This window comes from Macrobrachium nipponense, chromosome 15 (assembly GCF_015104395.2).
Source record: "Macrobrachium nipponense isolate FS-2020 chromosome 15, ASM1510439v2, whole genome shotgun sequence".
Taxonomy (NCBI): Eukaryota; Metazoa; Arthropoda; class Malacostraca; order Decapoda; family Palaemonidae; genus Macrobrachium; species Macrobrachium nipponense.
The window spans coordinates 73,285,357-73,313,106 of NC_087208.1; the positions used below are offsets into that span (position 1 = coordinate 73,285,357).

The window sequence follows — 27,750 nt, forward strand, 5'->3', positions numbered from 1 at the left end:
TTCTCACTTTTGCAAACTTTAAGTATCTGAATTCGTGCAAGTTTTTTGTTGTTAATTTTTGAAACTAGAAGACGATTTAAATAAATTTAGACTATTTAATTGATTCAAATATGCAATTTATTATGGCACTAATGCATCATTGTAAACATGCATCAGAAGTAAAGTGCATTCATGCCCATGAAATGTCTGTAATTAAAAAATGTTATGTTGACTTTAGGAATGCAAGGTAATATTCCCAGAACCTGTTTTTATCATACGTTCATAAAAGTCTGTCTTTAATTAAAAGAAATTGTAATTTTCACTTTAAATAAACAAAATTATAAAGAAAATGAGAACATTCTATTAATATCTAAGTTTTTTAAGTGTTGACCAGAAAGTACGCATGGGAAAAAGTAATGTCTGTTGGTGATAAGCCTCAAACCCTACCTTTTGCTGTACATAACTTGTAACCAAAATATTTCCTTCCCAGGTGAAGAAGTCGGATTACGGATTACTCTGTCCAGATGATCGCATTTTAGAACTAAACGACTCTCAGCCTTGTCACTGGGCTGCCAGACCATGGAACGCCTGGATTGGACGAGCTGCAGATGAGTAGGTAGCGAGATTTTTGTCAAACGGAAACATCAGATGATGAATGAAATAATCCTAATCTTTATTCTGAAGTGTCATGGTGATCCTTGAGATAAACTTGTAAATGATATTTTGCACAAATTTATCCAAACTTCCTATAGTTGTCTTTTCACAAATGATTGCTGTAATTTCAAATAAATTTATACCTTGAAAATTGTGCAATTCAGGAACAAAGAAGCCATAGTCGATGCGCTCAAAAAGGCTGTGGAAAGTGCAAAGGTGTCGGGAGATTCTGGAGAAAAGTCTCTCAGACCTTGGGCAAAGAAAGTGCTGGGGATAGATTCCCCTTCTGTGATCCATGTAGTCTCACCGCCTGTGACTCCTTTCAAGTATTTGAATATGTGTAAGTAAATTTTGAAAATTTCATAACCTATGAGAACAATAGCATGCAAGAGAGTAATGGTCGGTAGCTGATTTAAGAGAACGGTATGACAACGTTCTTAAGGATCGCTCGTAAGAGAGAGAGAGAGCGAAGGTGAGACTGGCTGGTTGTTTTGGTTGTTGTCTCGTTAGGTTGTTTGTATTCATATGGGTAGTTCGTGAGTGAATAGCTTGTTTGGCAGGCGTTTTGGGTTCGTCTGCTGGCCCAGTCACCAAGCCTTGAGTGAGGGAGTCTGAGTCAGTCAGCTATTGGAGCAAGTGACGAGAAATCAGTATTTCTCAGTATTTGAAGGCAATTATTGGTGGTCAGTTGTCATTGTGTGGTGGTTGTGTTTGTCTGAAGGTTGTTGAGCTTGTGAGTTTCTGTTGTGTTTGATTTGTGAGTTGTTGTGTTTGTGAGTTGTTGTGAACTCTTGGTGTTGATTTGTTGTATTTTGAGTTGTTATGTAGTCTCGGTGTTGATTGGTATTTGTGTTGGAATTGTGGTGTTTGTTGAGCTGTGTGAAGTTTTGGGGTAATGATGAGTGTAGATGTGTCATATGAAATGAGTGTAGATGTGTCATATGAAAGTGTTAAAACTAGGATCATGGAACAGGCTAGGAGGGCAAAGAGTACTGTTAGGTATAGGAGGAAGAATGATTTTGAGGAGGCAAGAATGAATGTTGGTGAGTCATTGTCTTTGTATGTATGCCTGTTAGAAACATTAGCCAGGAAAAAGTTTGGGGACGAGGGAATAAATGAGTGTAAGGAGTTAATGAGGAGGTTCTTGGCAACTGTACCTGAGAGTGTATATGAGTTTATAAATCTAAAACGTAAGGAGAAAATGAGATGAAGGAATGAGAGGTTAACCTGGAATGATATTTTAGAGATAGTTGGGGATTACGAGCTAGAAGTGTCAGCATCAGGACCGAAGTAAATGAGGTTATGCCTGAGATTAAGAGCTATAGGAGGGCAGTTTTAGAAGGGCCGAGGTGAATGGTAGAGCAAGTGGTTGATAGGAGTGCTACAGCAAGTATGTAAGTGTGGTGAAACCTAAGAGAGATAGAAGTGCAAGTGCTGGAAGGTTAGGGTCAGTTAGCTGTGAGCGAGAGCAGATGTGTTATAGATGTGGTAAATCAGGGCATAAGAAGAATGACTGTCAGTGGGCGTTAGGAGCTTGTTTCGGGTGTGGGAAGACGGGTCATTTAGTTTGTGAGTGTCAGAGAGTAGGGACATTAAATGTTATAGGTGTGGGCAAACAGGGCATATAGCTAGTGGATGTCAGGGTACCCGTATAAACGTGGTTTGTGTCAACTGTGGAAAGAATGCTAGGATGTGTAAAGAACAGCGTGCGAAGTGTGTTGAATGTGGAATGGAAGGTCATATAGCGAGTGCATGTAGGCGAAAGAATTGGAATCAAGCAGGGAATTCAGGAAACCAGGTGTTAAGGGGACTCAGTTGGGTGGGTCCTCTAGTGTGCGGCAGTATATTCAGGAGAATGCGATGAGTGAGTGGTTGAAAGTGAATAAATATGAGCCGAGCATCAGTGACCAAATGGATTTGGGGGATCGGCAGTTAGTGTTTGTTGAGTACGGAAGAAAGCAGAAGGTAAAGAAAGGGAATGAAAGGGAAAATCGAGGACTGCATGATAGAGAGGTTAGTGTTAGGGTAGAGATGGTTGATAAGGTGTGCAATACAGATAAGTTTGGGGAGGGAATGGACGAGACATACAGTGTGTGGGGGTTTGAGTTGACAGAGTTTAGTGAGATTTTGATAGGAGGGGAACCAAGTAGTATGGAGGTAGTTGACAGTATGAATGAGTCCGTTCAGGAGTTTGACAGGAATATGAATGGGTTGTGATTTGGTAGCAGAGATACGGGAGATATTAGGACCAGAGTTAGAAAGGGTAGATGAGATAGTTAATGAGATTTGGGAGGACAGTAGCGAGGGAGATATTGGGAATCTGGGTGAAAGTGGTCTGGAGGAAATGAACAAGATCCAGGGGGCCAGTATCAGAACATCCCTGGGTGTTGAGAAAAGCAGTATAGTGTGGATGTTGTGAGTATGTGAGGAGACATTGTTAAATGTAACAGCGGAGGAAATATGGAGGAGTGATGTAGTAGTTGCATTTAACAACGTTCTCAAGGGTTGCTTGTAAGAGAGAGAGAGAGAGAGTGAGGGTGGCTGGTTGTCTTGGTTGTTGTCTAGTTAGGTTGTTTGTATTCATATGGGTAGTTAGTGAGTGAATCACTTGTTTGGCAGGCGTTTTGGGTTAGTCTTCTGGCCCAGTTGCCGAGCCTTGAGTGAGGGAGTCTGAACCGTCAGCTATGGCAGCGAGTGACGAGCAGTCAGTATTTCTCGGTGTTTGAAGGCATTTATTGGTGGTCAGTTGTCATTGTATGTTTTTGGTTGTTTTGATATTGTGTAATTGAGTTTGTTGTGATTGTGTGCATCTGAAGGTTGTTAAGCTTGTGAGTTTCATTTGTGTTTGATTTGTGAGTTGCTGTTAACTCTTGGTGTTGATTAGTGTTTGTTTGTGTTGTTGATTTGTTGTGTTTTGAGTTGTTGTGTAGTCTCGGCATTTTTTGGTGTTTGTTGAGCTGTGAAGTTTTGGTGTCGTGGTGTTTGTTTGTGTAGTGATTTGTCATGTTGTTTTGAGTTGTTGTGGTTTTGGTGCTTGTTTGGTTTTTTGGTGTATGACATTCAGCGATTGTTGTTGTCTCAGCGACTGAATCCAGTGGACAGCACAGCATCTCGGACCTGATTGTGTCAAGTTTTCTGGTGAGTAAATGTTTGAGATTGTGCTTTTTGCCTTGCTGAACCAAGTGTCCTGTTAGTAATTAAAGCAACATAAAGGGGAAAGTGTGGCTGGGGGATATTTGTAAGCCAGGAGTGGCTAATGTAATGTGGGGAGGTCTTGCTCACTTTTGTTTTTTTAGCTTGTGATTCTGCCACAACAAGAGAGTAATAGTCATAATTGATTTAAGAATGAGCCGAGTTTCCGAATATCACATGTTCCAGAGGGGCTGCACACACTGCTTTTTTGTAAAACAATTTTTTTTATATTTAATGGCACTTCAGAATTAACGTTTTAGTGCTGGTACTCACTTCAACTGGGTGCGATAGAAATGGGTGGGAATAAAGTCCCAGACCTGTTAGTTCATCTCAATAGTATGATAGAGCTTATAGTGTGCCTTGCTCATTCAGTGAGCAGTATTAAAAGTGTTTTCACCATACATTTGGTCCTAGCTGTATTGGTTTCTGCTTATTACATCTTATCTGTTTCTTATCATTAAGGAAAAATCCTTTCGGGTGCCTTACAAAAGTTTGGAAATTGGATTCTGTGGTCAGAATTACTTTATTCATTACAAATTTCAAGACAAATTGCATTTTTCTTAGACATACAAACCTTCAATTTATGTGGAATGTCTTTGATGAAAGCCAGCCTAATTTTGGAAGTACATTTTATTGTTCAGCACTCAAACTATGTGAGTTCTTAATGTTTTATCTTCATTGTCCTTCCAAATTTAATTGAGTTTAATAAAGCCATGGGGGTGCGTAACAGTAGTAGAAGGTAACAAAGAATACAACAAGCAAAAAAAATTTGGATAATACTGGAAGTGCTTTGGGAGGGGAGCTGAGTAAGGAGGGCTGGGATGACCCATGTCTGCTTGGGAGCTTTTGTGTTATATAAACATCATTACACGTCATTTTATTCATCAATTTTGAGTGGCTTGGTATTGCAAGGGCGGGCAGGGGATAGGCTAGAGTAAGTGCTTTGGATGGGGAGCTACGGTCATCTAAAACATCATTAAACGTCATTTTGGTCATCATGTTTGAGTAGCTGGGTATTGTGGAGGAATAGGCTAAAGTAAGTGCTTGTGGGGGTTGGTGTATACATGAGAGCTTTCTTGACAGTCATGACAGTTATTGGCTTTAAAACAACAAAGTCATGTAAAGCATTGTTAAGTGTCATTTTACTTATTACTTTTGAGTGGCTAGGTTTTGATAGGGGAGCTTTCACAACTGTTATACTATTGGCTTAAAGGCGATATCATTACATGACATTTTGTTTATTGGTTTTGATTGGCTAGGAAGGAAACGTCATGACTATAATGGCATCCATTAAATAGAAGTTGCGTGGTTGGAATTGTACTTGTGTGCGTAGAAGCTTTCATGACTGTTAGCTGAAGGGCAATGAAATCAATGCATGTCATTTTGTTTATTGCCTTTGAGTGGCTGATCATCATGGCTACGTCATTGGTGATTCCTTCTCTCATTGGCTGCTTACAAAAATACCAACCTACTTTTTGTGAGGTGTACTTCACTTCTTTGTTCAGCTGCTAGTAATTTCTTGGTAATTGACTATTTGATCGGTGCTGTGCTGCAATGCGCAACGCTTTCTGCAGGTTTTGTCGCTTTTGCAGGTGACCCTGCAGCATCGCAGATATTGTACTTTTTTCTGTGCGTTGTGCTGGGTATCCTGTACATGGCCCCACCGCCTCCTAAGAGGCCCTAGAAGGTCCAGACACTTCAGAAGATACAGGAAACTGTTGAGAGAATTCTGGTCATGTTGTTTAAGACTTGTATCATGGCTAAATACACCATAGAACGGTCTACCTTGCTGTACATCAAAAATGCCAAGGACAAGCTGACATAAATACATGACCAACTTTGGGAAGGAGGCATTTGAGAGTGAGGCTTGCAATGACATGGCCAGACCTTTCCATGAAGAGGTTGAACAGGTGATATTGATCTTGTTCATCAGCAGAAGTTAGTCTGCCTGTATGTGCATGATGTTGAGTTGACTGCTGCTACGAATTTTCCAGGTCTGCTTGGGGTTGTGAACTTTCAGGGGTCCGAGGGTTGGTTCATTAACATGTGCACGCACACTAGTGTGTCTGAGTTTATGTAAAATACAATAATGCACTGCAATAAGAGAGAGAGGGAAAAAGAGAGGTAGTGCCATACTATGTATGCAGTTTACATATACACAGTAAATTCATATATGGATACAAATGCCTATACATGATGCTCGTGTATATATATATATATATATATATATATATATATATATATATATATATATATATATATATATATATATATATAAAGGTGATGCCTTTATTTACACATAACATCACGTTTTATATATTTCGTGATCAAGTCATTCATATATATATAATATATATATATATATATATATTAATATATATTATATATATTATATATATACTATATATATATCTTTATGGCATGAGAGGATTTTTATGGAACATTTATGTACTCTATTCATTATTTTTTTGTTCAATTTCAATACTAATACAAATAATAATAATAATAATAAATAATAATAATAATAAATAATAATAATAATGATAATAATAATAATAATAATAATAATAATAATAATAAACTGTAATTGCAAAATTAACGTGATAGTATTTTAAAGAAAATAAAATAACCTTTCCATTTCACTTTTAAGTAAGGACAACTATTCTCTCTCTTACTGAGATGAGAGAATTTTTATGGCATACATGTATGTTTATTAATATTTTCAAATATTAATAATAATAATAATAATAATAGAAATATAACTGTAATTACTGCAAGAGAAGCTGAAGCCAGAGCTGTCAATTATGTCAAGTTAATGTGACCGGTGAGAGAGTGTTGATTTTCTTGCCAATCATTTTTAGTAATTCTCACTCTCTTTCGGTATAATAATTCATAAATAATTTCACTCTCTTATGTAAGGACAATCTCTCTCTCTCTCTCTCTCTCTCTCTCTCTCTCTCTCTCTCTCTCTCTCTCTCTCTCTCAAACCTCTTGGAGTTTTTACATAACGTGCTTAGTATTTACGACAGTAGTAGAGCAATAGATATACTCTACTTAGTAATGACAAAAGTTAGAGCTTTAGGAATTGTAGGAGAAATAGCAGACAAGATAGAAGACTGGCTAACATATAGAAATCAGAGAGTAGTAATAAACGGTGAAAAATCAGAATGGGCAGATGTAACAAACGGAGTTCCTAAAAGGGTTCTCCTTGGCCCTCTCTTGTTTTTGATTACATTATTAACATTGATGTAGGCTTAACTAGCAGGATAGCCAAATTTGCAGATGACACCAAACTAGGTGTAAATGCAGCAGACCCAGATGCAGTGGAAAGTTTTAGAAATGATCAAATGAAAATAGGAGAGTGGTAAAAAAATGTCAAATGCCTTTTAACTTGGATAAGTGTATAGCGTTACAAATAGGAACAAACAACCCTCATGCCAGCTACATGATGCTTTGGAATGACATAAGTAGTGTAGAACAAGACGAGGACCGTGGAGTCATTATTACCAAGGACTTAAAAACCACAAAACAGTGCATAAAATCTGAAAAGAAGGCACAGAAACTAGTGGGATACATAAAGAGGCAGTTCAAATACAGAAATAAAAAATGGTGCTGCAGCTACATACATCAATAGTTAGACCCCATCTTCAATATGCAGTACAGTTTTGGTCACCCACACTAAGAAAAGACATAAATAGATTAGAAGGGGTACAAGCAAGAGCCACAAAGTTAATTCCATCCATCAGGCAAATAGGTTACCAAAGACGATTAGAGACCCTGAAACATATATGGCCTAGAAACACAACGATTGCAAGGACAACTAATAGTTCACATACAAGATATGTAACACATGGAATAAACTGCCACCAGAAGTTGTAAACAGCAACAGTGTGGGAGAGTTTAAACGAAAGCTGGACAAAACCATCAGGACACTGTGAATGAACCAGCTCCTACAGATAAGTGAGTACTGGATGTCTCCTCGGATGGACTAACAAGTCTTTGAGGCATCCTAATCTTTGTAACTCATTGTAACTCACTCTCTCTCTCACCAGAAGATACCTATGTCATAGTGGTAACCCTCTCTCTCTTTCTCTCTATTTTGGCTGGAAGTTAGAAATATGTGTGTGTATATCTTTAAGGGTACTAATGTTTAAGATGACTTTGAAATTATATTGATAATATAATCTCAAAGATTAATACAGTAATAATATAGTAATTCAAGGTAAATTTCATGTAGGATGCTATTTAAGGTATACATTTGGTATTTGAACTTTCAAGATAGGCAGTTATAATCATTTTAGAGGGGATTCTAAGTATTCACACACACACACACACACACACACACACACACATATATATATATATATATATATATATATATATATATATATATATATATATATTGTGACATAGTGCCAAAGAGTATCTGGGTCTTGGCACCATGAATACTTGTTAACCCAAAGTGCCAAGCATCTGGTTACTACACTTAACATCTGTACTTTTTAGAGAAAGAGACTTTTAATCATGGATCTGGGACACCTTTTATACTTGGGGCACAGTTTGATCAAGTACTCGGTTACTAGTTACCTCACTACAACCAGACACCTTGATCACAAATACCAAACGACTGAATACTCTAAAGGTAACAGTGATCCCTTATAGAACTTAACAATCAAGAAAGCAATCCGACTAAGTTTATTAAAATAGATGTGAGGTAATCTTAATTAAAGGGCATCACTACTTCAACAATTTCAAATCTAAGTATTTCCCTGGTTCTAATTCATTTGAGGAAAACAGCACAATTACCACTTTAATTTCTACCTAACAAACATAAAATATAATACTGGTGGTATAATAAAATGTTCATATAAATTTTAAATACAAATATTTATTTCTAATTTAAAAAATTATAAGTGAAATTCACAATCTCAGGGAAATTTCTTATTACTTGAAAACAAGTTTACTTAATTCTTGAATTAATTATTGAACAAAATTAAATAAAAGTTTATCAAGAAAATTAATTAATTCAAATTATAAAGCAATAAGTAATTTGAAATGAAATTTAAATGCAAATTAATTCACAAGTATTAGATTAAAACATACAATAAAAAATTATTCAAACTAATTAAACAAAATGAAGAGAATGTAAAAACACAATTATATGAAAAGCAATAAAAGCATTGACAGTACAAACATTAAGCATATAAAATGGACATGTCAAAAGAACAAAACAAAAGAAAAATGCATAAAAAAATAATAATTTTATCCAAACACTAGAACAAAAACCTCGAAGTGCACTTCAAAATATTTGTAAATTACAATACCTTCAATTGCAGTTGTAACTTCTCACTCAAAAAGAAAGAACTTTCGTGGACCACACACAAATAATAATAACACTATGCTCAGATTCCACAAACAATTAACAAGTTACTAAGAAATTACGCAAAGCTAGTAATATCGAGTGACTGATTAAAAAAACATGAGTTACGTTACGGTAGTAAAAGTCTTGCAAGCGAGAGAGAGAGAGAGAGAGAGAGAGAGAGAGAGAGAGAGAGAGAGAGCGAGCCACTGCATTCCCTAAGACACGCAGCTAAGTCTCGAAAAGGAATGAATCTTTTCTCTATCTCCGTATGCGTATGGGCATATGGGTGCGGTTGAGCGTACAAGGTCGAAACGAAAACACATTACGTCAACTTACGAGTCGATAAGTGCTCTTTTGACAAATTGAAAGAGATAGAGATAAGAGTTAATTTATTAAAGATATTAACTGATTTCCTAGCAATAAAATCTTTAATTATTGCAAGCAAACATGAAATGATACATTTGTAGGGTAGATTCCCGAAGGACCTGATGCGGTATTTGGGAGGTTCTTACACGTTCGCATATGTGGATGAATAGTTCCCCTGTGTTCATCACGGGACCGCTTAGGACGATAAAACTTTAGCTAGCTAAAACATTCTCAAGTTGTGAATAACAAATCTCTCTCGAGGCTTACACTCCCCTCTCTTTCTCTCTGCCTTATGTATGTTTCAAAATGAAATTTCTCACTACTTAAACATGTTATCTTTGAATATGGGAATCTGAACACAAAAATATACATTTCACAACATTATACACAGTTTCTGAGGGGGATTAATTCTATTACCAAAACCATAATTGCATTATGAAACTCACATTATAAGAATATATATATATATATATATATATATATATATACATATTATATATATACATATATATATATATATATATATATATATATATATATATACACATATATACATGCATATATACATACATAGATACAGGAAGCCCCCGGTTATCTGTGGGCTCAGTTAATAGCAATACGGTTATGTGGTGCTTGTCTAGCGTCATAAAATCTGCGATTTGTGGCGTCATAACGGTCCGAGTTTTGAGTTATGGTGTCATAGGATACCTACCAGACATGCGATTACCCAGTTATCAGTGCCATTAACCGAAACACACATATACATATACGTATATATGTATGTATAGCTGAATCACGAAAGTTTGGAACGTGAAAAATGCATAAATAAAGGTCTAAGCCACGAAGGAAAGTGAAACACGAGTAGCTGCAAGATCTTTCGACTCAGCGTCCTTTACTTAGCCGACTGCTGAAAAATTCAGTAGTTATGGCATATAAATATCCCATCTTCTATGCGAGATCATGCACTCCACACCATACAAGTTTAAGACATTCAACTCTGAAAACTGCACAGCAAGCCACCGAGTGACCAGAAGTTCTGTTTCTTGGAAACATCTGAAGTTGTGGGTAAATTTCATGACCTATCTAGTCCTATTTATTACAACAGCTCCTTGAAAATCTCAGTGGAGATTCCTCACACATTAGTGCGTATGACCAGGCCCACACTGTATTTTTAATAGGTGTTATAAGGAGACAGCTCTATTTGGAGTTTGTGTCAAGTATTCTTAGATTAATTAGAAATTTTTTTATATTTAAATGAATTGTAAACTACTTCATCATACAAGCTTTATTTTATAATTAGAACCTAACAGATACCTTCAGAAATTCTTCTTCTATATATTTGTAGTGATGAAATGATCATAATATCACATTTAATCTGTGAATTGTAATTTGAAGAAATGCCTCGCTGGGAAGTGTGCAGAAGTTTGGACACTGGGCCTCAGTAATACTACAATTTTCCCTTTATTAGTTAATTCTGGAAACTCATTGCAGTCAATATTTTGCTAATTTTACTCAACTTAGAATGGTTTTACTGATTCACTTGGAAGTTTTTATCAATAATTATATCAACAACATCTACATAACAAGGGTGGATGTGTTAAATTGGTCTGTTGCAGACTTAAAAATTTTATTTATGACTAAGTTTTATTTCAAATAAATATAAGTGTAAGCCTCAATAGCTGTTGAGTTCCTGAAGCCTTAATGTAAAGACATTTCACTAAGGGAGAGAGAGAGAGAGAGAGAGAGAGAGAGAGAGAGAGAGAGAGAGAGAGAGAGCACTAATAAATAAATAAATAAATTTCAAGGGTTTGAGATGCCATGTTTTATGAGTGAAACCTTCTATGATATCTCATGATATTAGTGATTTCTCGGTTTCATTATCATTCAGATGACCAAACTATGCCATGTACCTATATTTCGATAATCTTGACATAATCTGTGCATTGAAACCCAATGTCAAGAGATCTGGACACGATAAGAGGCTTCATAAGTCGGAAACGGGTTACATTTGAAAATTCTCGTAAGGTATGTGCAGTTATTAGACAGAAAGTTTCATAGGCTGCGAATTTCAACAAAATAGGAGATGAAAAAGTTTTTGGGTTGGGTTCGAGGGATATATATATATATATATATATATATATATATATATATATATATATATATATATGTATAATGATAATGATCTTTGTTTTTTATATCTCATGAGTTATGTACATATTACATATGTAACGAGCTTAAGTAGGCAGGATTACTGCAATCAAACATGTTCCTGTTAGGCTAAAACGTACAGTATTGTACTGTATATTTAGAAGTATTTAATTATGCAGATATATTTATGAAATGAAATGATATGCAAACTAATATTTTCAAATGAATGATGATTACAGAGTACTGGTTAGGATATGCCTGGGGTTTATACAATTCTGTGGAGAAATGTGACCTTGTTAACGTTGGGGGTGACTGGAAGAAATCTGGAAGTGTATAAAAAGAAACACCTAAGAGCACTAAACTATTAGTTGTAGTACGTTATTTGGTTAAAATTCATAGGATGAATTTCAGAGAAAGCAAGTCATTGTGTAAAAGTAGAGACTAAATATCTCTGTATTAATCAAAGGGGTTCTGACAAATTCACTAACTACAATTGCAAGAGGCAAAACATTTTGCAGCCCAGATAACATTAAGTTCTGAATGAGTGAGACCTCTTAGATCTTGTCAATAGATCAGAACGCGCAAATCAGCACAATGATTGTGAGAGGAGGACTAATGAAAATTCCCTAACTGAAAGAAGGCAAAGGATTAGTGAGAACAAGGTCTAGACGGTGGGGTAGGTATATGAATAGGTCACCTGACTGAAAACCATACTATACTAACAAGGGCACTGATGATGGTAACAGGAACTATTTTAAGATTAGAACAGTATTGTTAAAACAGTTAATGTTTGAAAATTTGTATATAACCCAAGGATAATTTTCACATAATGGGTATTTTTCGTCTATTAACAATAATGTTACTGAGAGTTTTGAAATTATAGCACTGTCGTTGAAATATAATTTGAATAGTACATCATGTTTATCATGTTGGCAGACGTAACAAATTGTCAATTTTTTCATAGTAAGTAGTGTTACATTTTTCCCATATACTTTTCATACAAGTAAAAATTTCAAGACAAATTTAATGTTTGATAGACATGATAAATGTTGTTCATGGTAATACACAGTAAAGATTCAGTTGTCCCTTTCCTACGGCATTGGTTGATGTCTACAGAACTTTGTATGAACGCACCACTTTTCACTTCCACAATTTAACATTTCTGTTTCTTTCACAGCTGGGTATGACAGAACTATTGAACGACTGGGCTGCCCAGAAGAACCAGTAAAACTCTGCATATTAAATCGCATAGCCCGTGATAAATGCATCGCAATGCAGCAGGTTTTCAAGTCCCGTAGGATCCGACCACCTCTTGAGTGTGTTACACCAAACGACGATGACTGCCTTGCTATGGTTGCTCAGGGGAGTGCGCACATAGCCTCAGTTGACCAAGGAGATGTTTACAAAGGACATGTGTGAGTTTTCTGTGCAGCAACAAACACTTTTGTCTTAGAACTGTTTATATTATTAAACTAGAAGATTATAACTTTCAAATTCTACTGTTACATGATTTTTGGTTAATATATAATTAGATCAACCAAGTTTTCTGTATGGATATTGTATAGTACATAATTATGTAGCTTACTATACTCTGTTTTTTTTTCCATCTGTCCATCCGCCTGTGGTGTTTTTGTATGGTAACACTGCGTCCCGGGCTTTAGATAGTTACGCTATGTGTAAGTTTTAGGTAAATAAAAGGATATCTGGGTGTACATTTGCAACTGGAAAGTGTTTTAATAATTTACTGTATGCGAATTACACCGTTAATATTCGAAATAGGATATTATTATAATCGTTGAATGTAAGGTGAATGACTATCTAAAGCCCGGACGCAGTGTTACCATACAAAAACACCACTGGCAGGTGGACAGATGGAAAAAAACCGAGTATAGGTTTCAGAACTAAATAAATCAATGACTGATGAAATTTAGGGTATAAAGCCAAGCACTTATGCATTTTCAGCCATTTACCAGTTTAAGGCTGAAAGAGGATCGTGGAGTGGTTGACAGCCTGATCGAGAGACAGAAAATGAATGAGATGAAGTACTGTACAAAGGGTCTAAAGGTTATACCTGGGAGAAACCTAGTTGCAGTAAGAAACAATAGAGTGGGACAGCATGAGGAAACAAAGGAAATCTGAATGGGGATAAAGTAAAAAGCTAAAAAATGGCTGCAGCAAGGATCCTAGAGGTTTCAGAATATAATTATGATAATTCCTTTAAAGAGCCACTGTTGTTGTAAATGATGCAATACAGTACTTAAGTAGTCTAATATAATGCGTAGTTGTTTCAGAAGGCCACTAAATATGATGATTTTACTTATGAAATGCCAAGTACATATTGTCATCGCTTTAGTACCCAGTTCTGTGTTATTTGACCAACTGTTATATTATTATTAAGTAGTTTATAATAATAATAATAATAATAATAATAATAATAATAATAATAATAATAATAATAATAATAATAATAATAATAGACAAAATGGTAATGAAGAACAGTAGGAGAAGGAAAACCAACCTAAGCATGGCATGGATAGACTATAAGAAAGCTTTCGACATGATACCACACACATGGCTAATAGAATGCCTGAAAATATATGGGGCAGAGGAAAACACCATCAGCTTCCTCAAAAATACAATGCGCAACTGGAATACAATACTTACAAGCTCTGGAATAAGACTAGCAGAGATTAATATCAGGAGAGGGATCTTCCAGAGAGACTCACTGTCCCCACTTCTCTTCGTAGTAGCCATGATTCCCATGACAAAAGTTCTACAGAAGATGGATGCCGGGTACCAACTCAAGAAAAGAGGCAACAGAATTAACCATCTGATGTTCTTGGACGACATCAAGCTGTATGGTAAGAGCATCAAGGAAATAGATACCCTAATCCAGACTGTAAGGATTGTATCTGGGACATCAGGATGGAGTTTGGAATAGAAAAATGCGCCTTAGTCAACATACAAAAGGGCAAAGTAACAAGAACTGAAGGGATAAAGCTACCAGATGGGAGCAACATCAAACACATAGATGAGACTGGATACAAATACCTGGGAATAATGGAAGGAGGGGATATAAAACACCAAGAGATGAAGGACACGATCAGGAAAGAATATATGCAGAGACTCAAGGCGATACTCAAGTCAAAACTCAACATTGGAAATATGATAAAAGCCATAAACACATGGGCAGTGCCAGTAATCAGATACAGTGCAGGATAGTGGAATGGACGAAGGCAGAACTCTGCAGCATAGATCAGAAAACCAGGAAACATATGACAATACACAAAGCGCTACACCCAAGAGCAAATACGGACAGGCTATACATAACACGAAAGAATGAGGGAGAGGACTACTAAGTATAGAGGACTGCGTCAACATCGAGAACAGAGCACTGGGGCAATATCTGAAAACCAGTGAAGACGAGTGGCTAAAGAGTGCATGGGAAAAAGACTAATAAAAGTAGACGAAGACCCAGAAATATACAGAGACAGGAGAATGACAAGCAGAACAGAGGACTGGCACAACAAACCAATGCACGGACAATACATGAGACAGACTAAAGAACTAGCCAGCGATGACATATGGCAATGGCTACAGAGGGGAGAGCTAAAGAAGGAAACTGAAGGAATGATAACAGCGGCACAAGATCAGGCCCTAAGAACCAGATATGTTCAATGTATGATAGACGGAAATAACATCTCTCCCATATGTAGGAAGTGCAATACGAAAAATGAAACCATAAACCACATAGCAAGCGAATGTCCGGCACTTGCTCAGAACCAGTACAAAAAGAGGCATGATTCAGTGGCAAAAGCCCTCCACTGGAGCCTGTGCAAGAAACATCAGCTACCTTGCAGTAATAAGTGGTACGAGCACCGACCTGTTGGAGTGATAGAAAACGATCAGGCAAAGATCCTCTGTGACTATGGTATCAGAACAGATAGGGTGATACGTGCAAATAAACCAGACGTGACGTTGATTGACAAAATCAAGAAGAAAGTATCACTCATTGATGTCGCAATACCGTGGGACACCAGAGTTGAAGAGAAAGAGGGAAAAAATGGATAAGTATCAAGATCTGAAAATAGAAATAAGAAGGATATGGGATATGCCAGTGGAAATTGTACCCATAATCATAGGAACACTAGGCACGATCCCAAGATCCCTGAAAAGGAATCTAGAAAAACTAGAGGCTGAAGTAGCTCCAGGACTCATACAGAAGAGTGTGATCCTAGAAACGGCGCACATAGTAAGAAAAGTGATGGACTCCTAAGGAGGCAGGATGCAACCCGGAACCCCACACTATAAATACCACCCAGTCGAATTGGAGGACTGTGATAGAGGGAAAAAAAAAAAAAAAAAAGGAAAAAAAAAATTTATTAGTTAGGACTGTGTAACTACTTGTAAATGTGATAAAAATGCTTTCGTTAGCCACAACGACATTTTAAAATAAAATAATTTGGATATAACAGCATTATACCGGACTACTGAAGTATTGCATCTTTTCAAATAATAGCTCTTTGATGAGTCATCTGTGTTGAGAGCTTATTATACATGCAAACTCTGAAACTTAATGTGCCACTAACTCATGATCATCATTATGAACCTTTTTATGCTAGATTTTCCCATTATGGTGCTTTAGTGTGAAATGAGTTTTGCTGCTCTGATCTCGTCTAGGTCTTCATCAGTTTCCTCTATCCATGATCTTCCGTGCCTTCCTAGGTTTTCTTCTTGTCACTAATTGTTACTCATCTCTACTCATCGCAAATCTAAATCATCTCGACTGCTGGACACCATATCCCTCCATAACCAACATGTTCATAATATGATCTTCCCACCATGAACATTAGTGTTCTATAGTCACAAGGTGAATCTCCTCCATTTTCTTTGTTATTAATAATTGAGTAATTCAGGACTTGTGCATGCTTCACAAATTTTCACCCTACTTTTTAATGGGGTTCTTGAATTACCAGTATTCCAACGGTCGCTTTTCACTTTACACAGGCTGTCATTCCTCTTTTTCTCATGCCCTCTAAATACCTACCCCAGTTCAGATAGGATGACAAATATATATTTTCTCAAATAACCCCTTCCACAATAACATGGTGTTCCACCTATTTTGTCCCAGTTTGTTCGTTGTATACATTTCAGGTATGTATTGAAATCTTTTACTCCTTGTGGAGTGGAATGGAATATAAAATTTAGGCCAAAGGCCAAGCACTAGGGCCTATGAGTTCATTTAGTGCAGTCTTACTCCTTTCCCATAGCATACACATGATGACTGCTGTTGCATTTTCTTCATTAACTGTCACCATAAACTTTTTGTTTAGGCAGTTTTCCAGTTCTCTCTTCCACTTCATTCTTATACCTTGAAAACATTTTTTCAGCTTCTTCCTTTGGTTCAACTATAATTAAAATGCCTCCCTTTTGTAGCTTCCTACATTATTATGTCTACACAATAAAGGATCAGGCTGATTCTTGGTGAAAACCAATATTTATCTCAATTTCTTCTGATACACTTGCTCCTATTTCCTCTTTAAATCTTGTGCTATGGTATAATAATATCACTAGCTCACTGATTCATTCCTGTATCCTCTGCCTAAGCTATGACAAACTGCTTGCTGTGTATTTTTGTAAGCTATGTATATACAGTACTATACAATAATCATAATAATAAGAGCAGAATAGTAGCAGTGGTACAGTAACAAAGTTAACATTATCATTTTAGGGAGTATGGACTCATACCAGTTGTCTCCGAGAGGTATGGCCTACTAGATGCCTCGTATTTTGCTGTGGCAGTTGTGAGTGCTGACTCTGGCATCACTTCCCTTAGCCAACTGAAGGGCAAGAAATCTTGCCATACAGGCTTTGAGAGGACAGCAGGTTAGTATTCTTATCCATTTGCCAAATCTGTTGCCATTATAATTAGACAAGCCATATGCCTTAGCCTCAAAAGAAGCAATAATCATACCTCTGAAACCCTATTGAAGTGATAGACCCGACCGTTTAAGTATGGAAGGTTATTAGACGAAATAAAGAAAGTAAAATAAAAAGATTTACGTTTTATAAATAAAAAAATGTATATTTTTGCAGTTCTCATAAATGACCACACAAACAGTGTTACAGTGAATACCATAGGTCAACTATATGTCACTGTTTTAATAGTCATGGAGCAGGCTACCAGCTGGTGTCAGGTAGTGGGAGATATGTGATCTGTGACGTGATTTTACAGATCACAAAAGTGTCAAGTTTGAGGAAAGTAAGTCAGGCAAGTTGATAGGAATGAAATGGAATATAAAATTTTAGGATGAAGGGCAATTGCTGGAACCTATGAGGTCATTCAACATATGGAGGGGAATTGAGAGTAAAACTGTTTAAAGATGTAACAGGAGGAAAACCTCGCAGTTGCTTTGTGAAACAATTGTTAGGAGAGGGTGGAAAGTAAGATAGAAAAAAGAGAATATGAACAGAGGTACAGTAAAAGGAAAGAAAGGGGTGGGGTTGCAGCTAGGGATCGAAGGGATGCTTCAAAGTACTGTAAGTAATGCCAAATGCACCACATGAGGTGTACTGAGGGCACTAACTCCCCTAGGTGAGATTCCAGTGTTGCTTTGCATGTTTACAACGTGTCCAAATCTAGGGAGGGTTCATTTTACAATGATCTGTACCAGGTTAGTGAAATAATTCTGCCTATGATGGTCAAAACTTGTACTCTTAATGATTTTCTGCATTTTTTGTGACTTGATAACTTTTATTTAAGAAGCATATCTTTCATTCAGTAAACTGACATGACAGTTGATATTCATACTCCTTTCCACTTGGGGATGGTGACTTGATATATATGATATTTGATAGTTTTCTTTGTCTTTTTCATTGTTTTACTGAATTAAACATCTGAAACAGCTTTTATTAATTTTCATTTCTTATCTGTGCTAGACATAGAACCAGTCGTCAATGCAATTTTAGTCTGCATAATGCTAATCCATTGCTTACATTGCGGCAAAGTTTGCTGGTATAGGAATAATTGTAATGAACCTTATGTTAATTATATACAAGTAAAAAGCATTAAGTAAATAATATAAGATATAGAAACAACAAGCAAAATTTTAAAACAGAATTATAATGTCAGGAAGAAAATTTTCAAAGCCAAGAGAACATCTGGAACTTTTATTAATATACTGTACCTGCTGACATGAGTTTATCTTAATCACATTTATTATTACAATCCACAGCTCGGATGTTTACATCATTCTGCTCTTTTCCCTTGTCCCTGCACAATTATCTATATATAATATATATATATATATATATATATATATATATATATATATATATATATATATATATATATCTTCTGTTTTGGCCTTCTTTTCTGTGTTTTGTGAGGAACTTTATGGTGTTTGGTATTTTAGTTTATATTGTGATAAATAAATGAGATCTTTCTTTCTAGGATGGAAAATACCTGTTACAACACTTTTGGAAGCTGGATTATTGACAGCAGGTAACTGTGACTATGCTGGAGAAATGGGACGATTCTTTAAAGCTTCTTGTGCCCCTGGTGCTAAGGATCCCATTTATGACAAAGATGGCAAAAACCCAGAGAGTCTATGTGAACTCTGTGTAGGAAAGGAAGGTAATTGAGATGAAAGCATTTTTGTATATGTAACTTCCAGTAATTATACGGCTAAGAGTTTCTACTGGACAGCAGCCGTAATTCAACAGCAATACTAAGAACTACTTAACTAATCGCTTCATTCCGTTTCTGCCACGTTTGACGGAACATCAGGTGCTCACAGCAGCTAGTTCTTATTTTTCAGTTATATCCCTGGATTTCGGTAATGTTACAACCACTGAAACGCATTCATAGTCTTCGAGCAGGATGAGTCTTGTCTTTTGTTTATTTTGTTCAGATTATCATCAAGTTGGATACTTTTGCATATATCTTTTTACTTAACGGTCATAGTTTAGATGGAGAGGAAGAGATTTTTAAAAATACACTTGGGAGTGAGCGCGGAAGCGGAAATTTTTTTTTTTTCAAAAAATCACAGCGCGCTTAGTTTTCAAGATTAAGAGTTCATTTTTGACTCCTTTTTTGTCATTGCCTGAAGTTTAGTATGCAACCATCAGAAATAAAAAACAAATCATTATCATATATAAATAATGCGATATATGATAGTGCAAAAAAAAAATTAATATATAATTGTATTCAAATTGCGCTGTGTGGAAAACGGTTGAAGCTAATGAGTTAATTTTTTTTCGTTGTATTGTACACTAAATTGCGATCATTTTGATATATAACACATTGTAAAACGATCAAAGCAACACAGAAAAAATATTATCACAAAATGATGCATGAATTCATAACGCACGGACATAAAAAAATGTTTTTTTCAAAAATTCACCGTAAATCTAAATATTGTTGTAGAGACTTCCAATTTGTTTAAAAATGAAGACAAATAATTGACAATTACGATACTGTAAGACTTTTAGCTTAGAATTGCAGTTTTCGACCATTTCGGACGAGTTAAATTTGACCGAATGTCGAAATTCTTATATATATTTTTTTATATGCAAATATTTCAAAAATGAGAAAAGCTACAACCTTCAAATATTTTTTATTGTATTTTGCATGAAATTGCGCAAAATTTTTTCATATAATGAAACTATAAAAACCCTCCCTAATATGAAAAAGGAGCAAATATTCTAGGGAAATTGCGATGTAAACGCATTTTTCGGAGATTATTGCGGGGCCCCCGCGAATTCGGCCCGGCCGCCGGAAGGGAAAGGAAAAAGTTTTTTTCTTTTTTTTTTTCAAAAAAATTCAACCATAAATTCCTTAAATAATTTGGTTTTTTCCAGAGACCCCTTTTTCCCAAATTGTTGGTTTTGTTTTAAAGTGAAGATAAATGACTGAAATATTTAACTAGACTGTAAGATTTTGTTTTTAGCTTACACCATTGCCGTTTTTTTCGACCGGGGGGGGGGGGGGGGGATTTCCGGACCATTATTCGGTTGGTCAAATAAGTTGACCAAACAGTTTTTTTTTTTTTTTTTTTTTTTTCCATATTTCTATTGTGGTTTATATGCAAATATTTAAACAATGAGGAAAGCTACAACCTTTAAATATTTTTGTTGTATTCTACATAAAATTGTGCACATTTTCATATATGAAACTCTATAAAACGCCTAATATGAAAATGAGAAAATATTAGGAGAATGCGACATACGCATTTCGGAGATTTGCGGCCGAGAATCGGCGCGCGTAGGGAAGGAAAAAGTTTTTTTCAAAAATTCACCATAAATCTATATATTGTGCTAGAGACTTAGAATTTATTTTAAAGTGAAGATAAATGACTGAATATTACTAGACTGTAAGAGTTTTAGCTTACAATTACGTTTTTTACTATTTCGGTAGAGTCAAAGTAGACCAAACGTGGTTTTTTCTATTTATCGTTATTTATATGAAAATATTTCAAAAATGAGAAATGCTACAACCTTCAAATATTATTTGTTTTATTTTACATGAAATTGCGCACATTTTCATATATGAAACTATAAAACGCCTAATATGAAAAGGAGCAAATATTAAGAGAATGCGACGTACGCATTTCGGAGATTTGTGGCCGAGAATCGGCGCGCGGAGGGAAGAAAAATGTTTTTTTTTTAAATTCACCATAAATCTATATATTGTGCTAGGGACTTAGAATTTGTTTTAAAGTTAAGATAAATGATTGAATATTACTAGACTGTAAGATTTTTAGCTTACAAATGCGTTTTTCGACTATTTTGGTTGAGTCAAATTTGATCAAACGTAGTTTTTTCCAGTTATCGTGATTTATATGCAAATATTTCAAAAATGAGAAAAGCTACAACCTTCAAATATTTTTTTTTGTGTTTTGCATGGAATTGCGCACATTTTCATATATAAAACTCTATAAAACGCCCAATATGAAAAGGAGCAAATATTAGGAGAATGCGACGTACGCATTTCGGAGATTTGCGGCCAAGAATCGGCGCGCGGAGGGAAGAAAAAAGTTTTTTTCCAAAAATTCACCATAAATCTAAATATTGTTCTAGAGACTTCAAATTTATTTTAATGTGAAGATAAATGATTGAATATTACTAGATTGTAAGAGTTTTAGCTTACAAATGCGTTTTTCGACCATTTCGGTTGAGTCAAAGTTGACCGAACGTAGTTTTTTCCTATTTATCATGTTTTATATGCAAATATTTCGAAAATTAGAAAAAGCTACAACCTTTCAATATTTTTTTTTTTGCATTTTGCATGGAATTGCGCACATTTTCATATATGAAACTCTATAAAATGCCTAATATGAAAAGGAGCAAATATTAGGAGTATGCAACGTACGCTTTTCGGAGATTTGCGGCCGAGAATCGGCACGCGGAGGGAAGGAAAAGTTTTTTTTTTTTAAATATTCACCATAAATCTAAATATTGTTCTAGAGACTTCCAATTTGTTTTAAAGTGAAGATAAATGATTGAATATTACTAGACTGTTATGTAATTTGCTTACCCAAAATACCAATAAATATGAAAAAATTATATATATATTAATATATATATATATTATATATATAAATATATATATATATACATCTATATATATATAATATATATATATCTATATATATATTATATATAATATATAATTATATATAATATATATATATACAGCCACAGTAGTACCTCGAGATACGAAATTAATCCGTTCTGAGGCGCCCTTCGTATCATGAGTTGTTTGTATCTTGGACCACATTTTACATGTAAAATGGCTAATCCGTTCCAAGCCCTCCAAAATCACCCTAGTAAATTTCATAATAAAGCTAAATTGACCTATAAACAATGAAATACTACAACAATTTGGACCATTCAATACCTAAATTAATAACAAAATGCAAAATAACCTGTAAATAAAGTGTATTAGTGTACATGGTGTACAAGAAATATTGTACATAAAATGTGGAAGCTTACCTTTCGAGTGAGGCTATCTCCGAAAATGGCAACAGAGGAGGAGGACAAACGGCAGATACGTACACTTAACTTTACGAAACACATAAAAAATGTCAGAAAAACAAACTAAACTTTACAAAACACATTAACAAAACTGTAACACTTAACTTTACAAAAAACTTAAAATAAAATTTATTTTGTCTTTTGATTTTTACATTTCTTTTTACTTTTTTATACTTTACGTAATTTCAATTTCTTTACCACCGAATGGATGCCAGTCGGTTTACGGAATTTTTCGAACCGCCCATGAGAAGCCTTGAACTGTGGGGTTGCCGTTGATGTCCCCTCTCCGTTGTCGTCTTCGGCTTGGGCAATCAAATCGCCGAAAATAGCGCTGGCTTTCTGGCAGATTGCCGTCTCGGTTATCGTATCGCCATCGATTTCTTTGTCCTCAATCCATACAAGAAGCAGCCTTTCCATTTCATTATGCACATGGCTCCTCTTGTTGGACAAAATGGTCACGCCCTTGGAAGGTATAGCTGCTGTAGTTGATGGCTTCCTTCTGCTTAAGGATGGTGCCTATCATCGACGGATTTCGGCCGTATTCTTTAGCGATCACACTCAACCGCAAGCCAGCTTCATACTTTTTTGTTATCTCCATTTTTGTCTCCATAGAAAGCATTCTCTTCTTTCTGTGAACTTCAGCAACTTTCTGGGGACCCATGACTATACTGTACGTAATTAAGTTATGTAGTACGTATACTAATTAGGTTCTCACACAACGCGATAAAGTAGCACAACGAAATCACTAACGAATTTACGTTACTAAACTAAATCATTGGACCGAACGAATGCCACGTGCGTACGATAAAGATGTAGGTACGAAGAGGCCGAGATAGGTACGCCACCACGTACGTATAAGATGCATGATGGGAGGGATGCTGTACAATAGGAGAGAAGGATCTCATGGCAGTGACTAGCATCAGGAACCAATGGGAGAGCAGGAGGATGGTGGCGAGTCTACTAGTACTAAGATGGCGGCGCGCGGTGCGAGTTTCAAAATTGTTATCCGGGCGAATCTCGGACTTTCCGAAACCTTTCGTATCTTTGGAAAACTTTTCGTATGTAGAGCCGTTAAATTTTTTTTTTTTTTTCCCATTGGCTTTCGTATCTCGAGTTTTTTGTAAGTTGAGCCTTTCATATCTCGAGGTACCACTGTATATATATATATATATATATATATATATATATATATATATATATATATATATATATATATATATATATATATATATATATATATATCCATATATATATATATATATATATATATATATATATATATATATATATATATATATATATCATATATATATATATATATATATAATATCATGCACGGATACGGATATATAAAAACTTGTAATGAATATAAAAATAAATATAAAATAAATGCAGAATACTCACTCGTAATCCTGACTCTTCGTTCTATTCTTGTTTTCTCCCTCCTCCATTGAAGAGTCTTGCATTTTTTTCCTCTCGACATGACGAGGTACAGGTGGAGGAGGGAGACGCGCGCCTTTACTGCCGAAGGGACGTGCGGTCCCGTGCACCCTCCGCTGTCTGTCGCTGAGGCGCACTCCAGTAAAAGACCATAGTGTGGTATTTGCGGTCACACTCCCCGAACCTGCATAGAGCTATTTTGCAGGTGCGACAGAAGAACCGGGTGTCTCTCCTTCTGCCATTCATAAGGCACACCCGGCACCGTTTCTGCCTGCGCCCTTGTAGGAGCTCCAGTGTGTGATCCCCTGGCTGCAGCCGACACACAGGGTCCACTACCCGACGAGAACCGGTGCAGGCGGGGCCGGCAGCAGGGGTGGTGGCAGCAGGGGCGGCGGTCGGCCAAGCAGGGGGCTCTTAGGTGGATTTCATAGGTGGCTATAGCAGGTAGGCAAAGTCTATCTCTATAGTGCACCAAGGGGCAGGGGCTGGCTAGCAGCTATAGGCGTGAGCATGTCTAGCAAGCAGGGGCTGATTGTGATGGCCAGCAGCTTTAGCTGCAGGAAGCAGGAATGAATTACCACTGATAAGTTGGCCCTCCCAAGGTCTGCCCTTTCCTCTAGGGGCAGATCTGCAGCTCGGGGCAGGGGGGCAGACAAGGAAGGCCACTCATCGGGATTAAAGTGGATGAGGGCATCCCCGGCTGCCTCGAGGAACTGTAAGTGGGTCATCCTCTGGAGACCGGGACTGTAGTACCCACAGTAGAGTATGTAGGCATTTTGGAGGGCCAACTGAAGAATGTACTTGAGGAGCTTCTGGGTCCACCTCCTGGTTCTCCTGGCGAAGGGATAATACTGGATGAGTTGATCAAAGAGATCAACTCCTCCCATGTGCCTATTGTAGTGCCCAATGACGGTAGGGCGCTCTGCACGAAACTCCTCATACACAACTCGGCCCTGTCGACGTGTCTTCTTCCGCTGTACGACCTCCTCTTGGACGGGTTCATGGTCGTAATCATGGGGACGAGTCGGACACCCTTCCAACAGATAACGAAGACAGCTCCCTTCCGCCGCCACTGTGTCTTTCCTCTTGCCAGATGTTGCGGATGGCTAGCGAACCTCTTGAGGACATTCGGGGTCCCACTCACCAACCGAAGGGTACCACTGACGTGAACACCTGCTTCATACAGTTCCTGGGCCAGGGATACCGAGTTATAATAATTATCCATAAACAGGTGGTATCCCTGGTTACGGAAACGATCCACAAGCCTGAACACAGTTTCACGCATCGTGGAGAAGTCCACTACGTATTCAGTGTTGGCCTCGGTAATAAAAAAAAATTTCACGCCATATTTCTTCGGCTTCTTGGGGTTATACACTTTTCTGCTAAGACGTCCTTTGTAAGGCATCATCCCCTCATCCAAAGAAAGGTTCTTCGCAGGAACCATGAGATTTTTACAACGTTCACGAATGTATTCCAACACTGGGCGCACTAAGATGAGGCGATCGGAGTTATTCCGGGGTATGGCCCTTCGGTTGAAGGCGTTGAAATATCTGTCCAACGCCAGGAAAGTATCACGGGGCATAACGCCGGGCACATTGGGTGTACCTAAATGAGGTTGCAGCCCCGCCAGCCATACGATAATGTCGTGCGCAGTTCATCACGGCAGTACCGAGCGTAGTCCGCCGTCTCTGCTACCAGGTACTCCAGCAATTCCCGCGAAAGGAACAGCTGGATGAACCCCAGAGCAATGAGAGGAACAGGTACGGTGAGCCCAGGGGTTGCCGTGAATGGGTGCATGTAGGGTGGGGTCCTCCGTCCATCCCTCGTCGCTCTCGGACGACCGACCTTCACCTTGGCTGGCGCGACGATCCGACCTTCTACGTGCCCGTGCGCGCGCACGTGCACGAGCGCGGGCACGATTTCGCACACGAAACCCCCGCACTGGCCCATCTCCCTCACTTAGGCCTTCGCTTTCTGTATCGTCATCCGCGATAAAACTAGACCCCATATCCTCATCCTCCCCCTCCTCAGATTCCCCCTCATATGCACTAAAACCACTAAATTCGAGCTCACTTTCGGGATGTGAGCCTCGAACGGACATTGGGGGTAAATATTCATCGTCACTGACATCGGGAGTGATGTCCTCATCACTAGATGACCAACCGCCATCAAAATGAGGACTTGCGACATACTCCCGATCAAGCTCCGATAAGTACTCCTCTATGTCCCTTGATTGGAGGCCTCCCAAATTCCTAGGGGTTACTAAAGGCATATGAGACATACGTTGTGATCCTAAACCACTTTCATCCACACGTGGCCGCACAGAATGGCGTTGAGGCGCCAGGTCATCCTGGGTGCTTGGTCCTTTGCCAGCATCCAAGTCCAGAATACACCTCACACGATCCCTTCCGACGGGTAAAACACGCCTTTTGCGTTCCATACGTCGTTGAGACATCTCTATGAACGTCTTGTAGCAACACAAATACTCAAAGTCTCGCACAAGTTCGGAAAAACACGATTGCGGCAAAAGATCGCTCTCGGACGACGCGTTGCTGATGCTGGCTGATGCGAGAAGGAGGCATTTCACGCATGCGCACTTGGGTCATGCTTCTAAACAAAACAACAGCTTGATCCGTGAACTCCCAGCATCCCCCAAGGCGCGTGATTCTAAAGTTTTCGGCTGGTAGGCCTATAAGTATTTTTCCGCAAATTTAAAAAAAACTTTCTTATGTCGACATATAATACGTCCAATCGGCACCCGGGAGACATTTTATCTCGACGTTTAATACGTCCAATTGGCGTAAGAGGGTTAACTTGTGTAACAGTACCATAACAATTCTTGGTAATTGGCAGTTACATCAAGGCAAAAAGACAGAGGAACTCTATTAAGTGTTATGGAGATATGTAAATTGTAAACTAAGACAAGTCTATACCTTTTACAAGGGAGAACTATGTCATTTCAAATCAAAATGGGGAGCTACATTCCTTTCCCCTCTAGCGTTGCTGTACACACAGTTACATACACGCGATCATAGGCAGTCTCAACTTCGAGTGAGTAACTTAACATATTGATAAGATGAAAGCCAGTTCGGTTTTTCATTCTATCAATTTTCAAGGGTATTGTCATAAATTTTAAATGGAAGATTTCCATCATTATGGAAGGTCCTCTTGATGATGACAGACATGTACAGACTGGGTTATAAGCAACTGACTCAGATGTCCAAAGGCAAGGAGTATTGCAGGAGAAGGTGGACATAGAAAGCTGGCCAGCAGGGAGGTTCGAAAAATTATGACATTGTTGAGTTTCTAGTATCTCTTAACGGCTGTGCAAATCAGACATTATGGTACCGTTTTTAGGGATCTTAGTATTGACCTCCTTTGTGATGTTATTGGCAGCCTCGAACTTTGAGGACACCTAAAATGCCTTTCACTTTTTTTATTCTGTGGCCTCATGTTCTACTGCATATTCTTGCTTAAGTGCCTTTAACTCCTTATTTGTCAGAAGCTTGTGGTACTTAAGGCAGGTCAGCAACATCCACTTCATCTGTCTTGTGGACCCAGAACTCACGCAA

The 27,750-nt window shown here is 37.4% G+C and overlaps 1 protein-coding gene across 1 annotated transcript in view; it reads left to right on the top strand.

Annotated features, from left to right (window-relative positions):
* LOC135195052 (transferrin-like) overlaps positions 1-27,750 on the top strand; it is a 101,000-nt gene that overhangs the window by 64,500 nt on the left and 8,750 nt on the right. Inside the window, exons 7-11 of the mRNA XM_064221397.1 lie at positions 470-591; positions 798-973; positions 12,879-13,116; positions 17,433-17,587; positions 19,155-19,337. Of these exons, the coding sequence (XP_064077467.1) occupies positions 470-591; positions 798-973; positions 12,879-13,116; positions 17,433-17,587; positions 19,155-19,337 (874 nt within the window). The remainder of the gene's footprint in view (positions 1-469; positions 592-797; positions 974-12,878; positions 13,117-17,432; positions 17,588-19,154; positions 19,338-27,750) is intronic.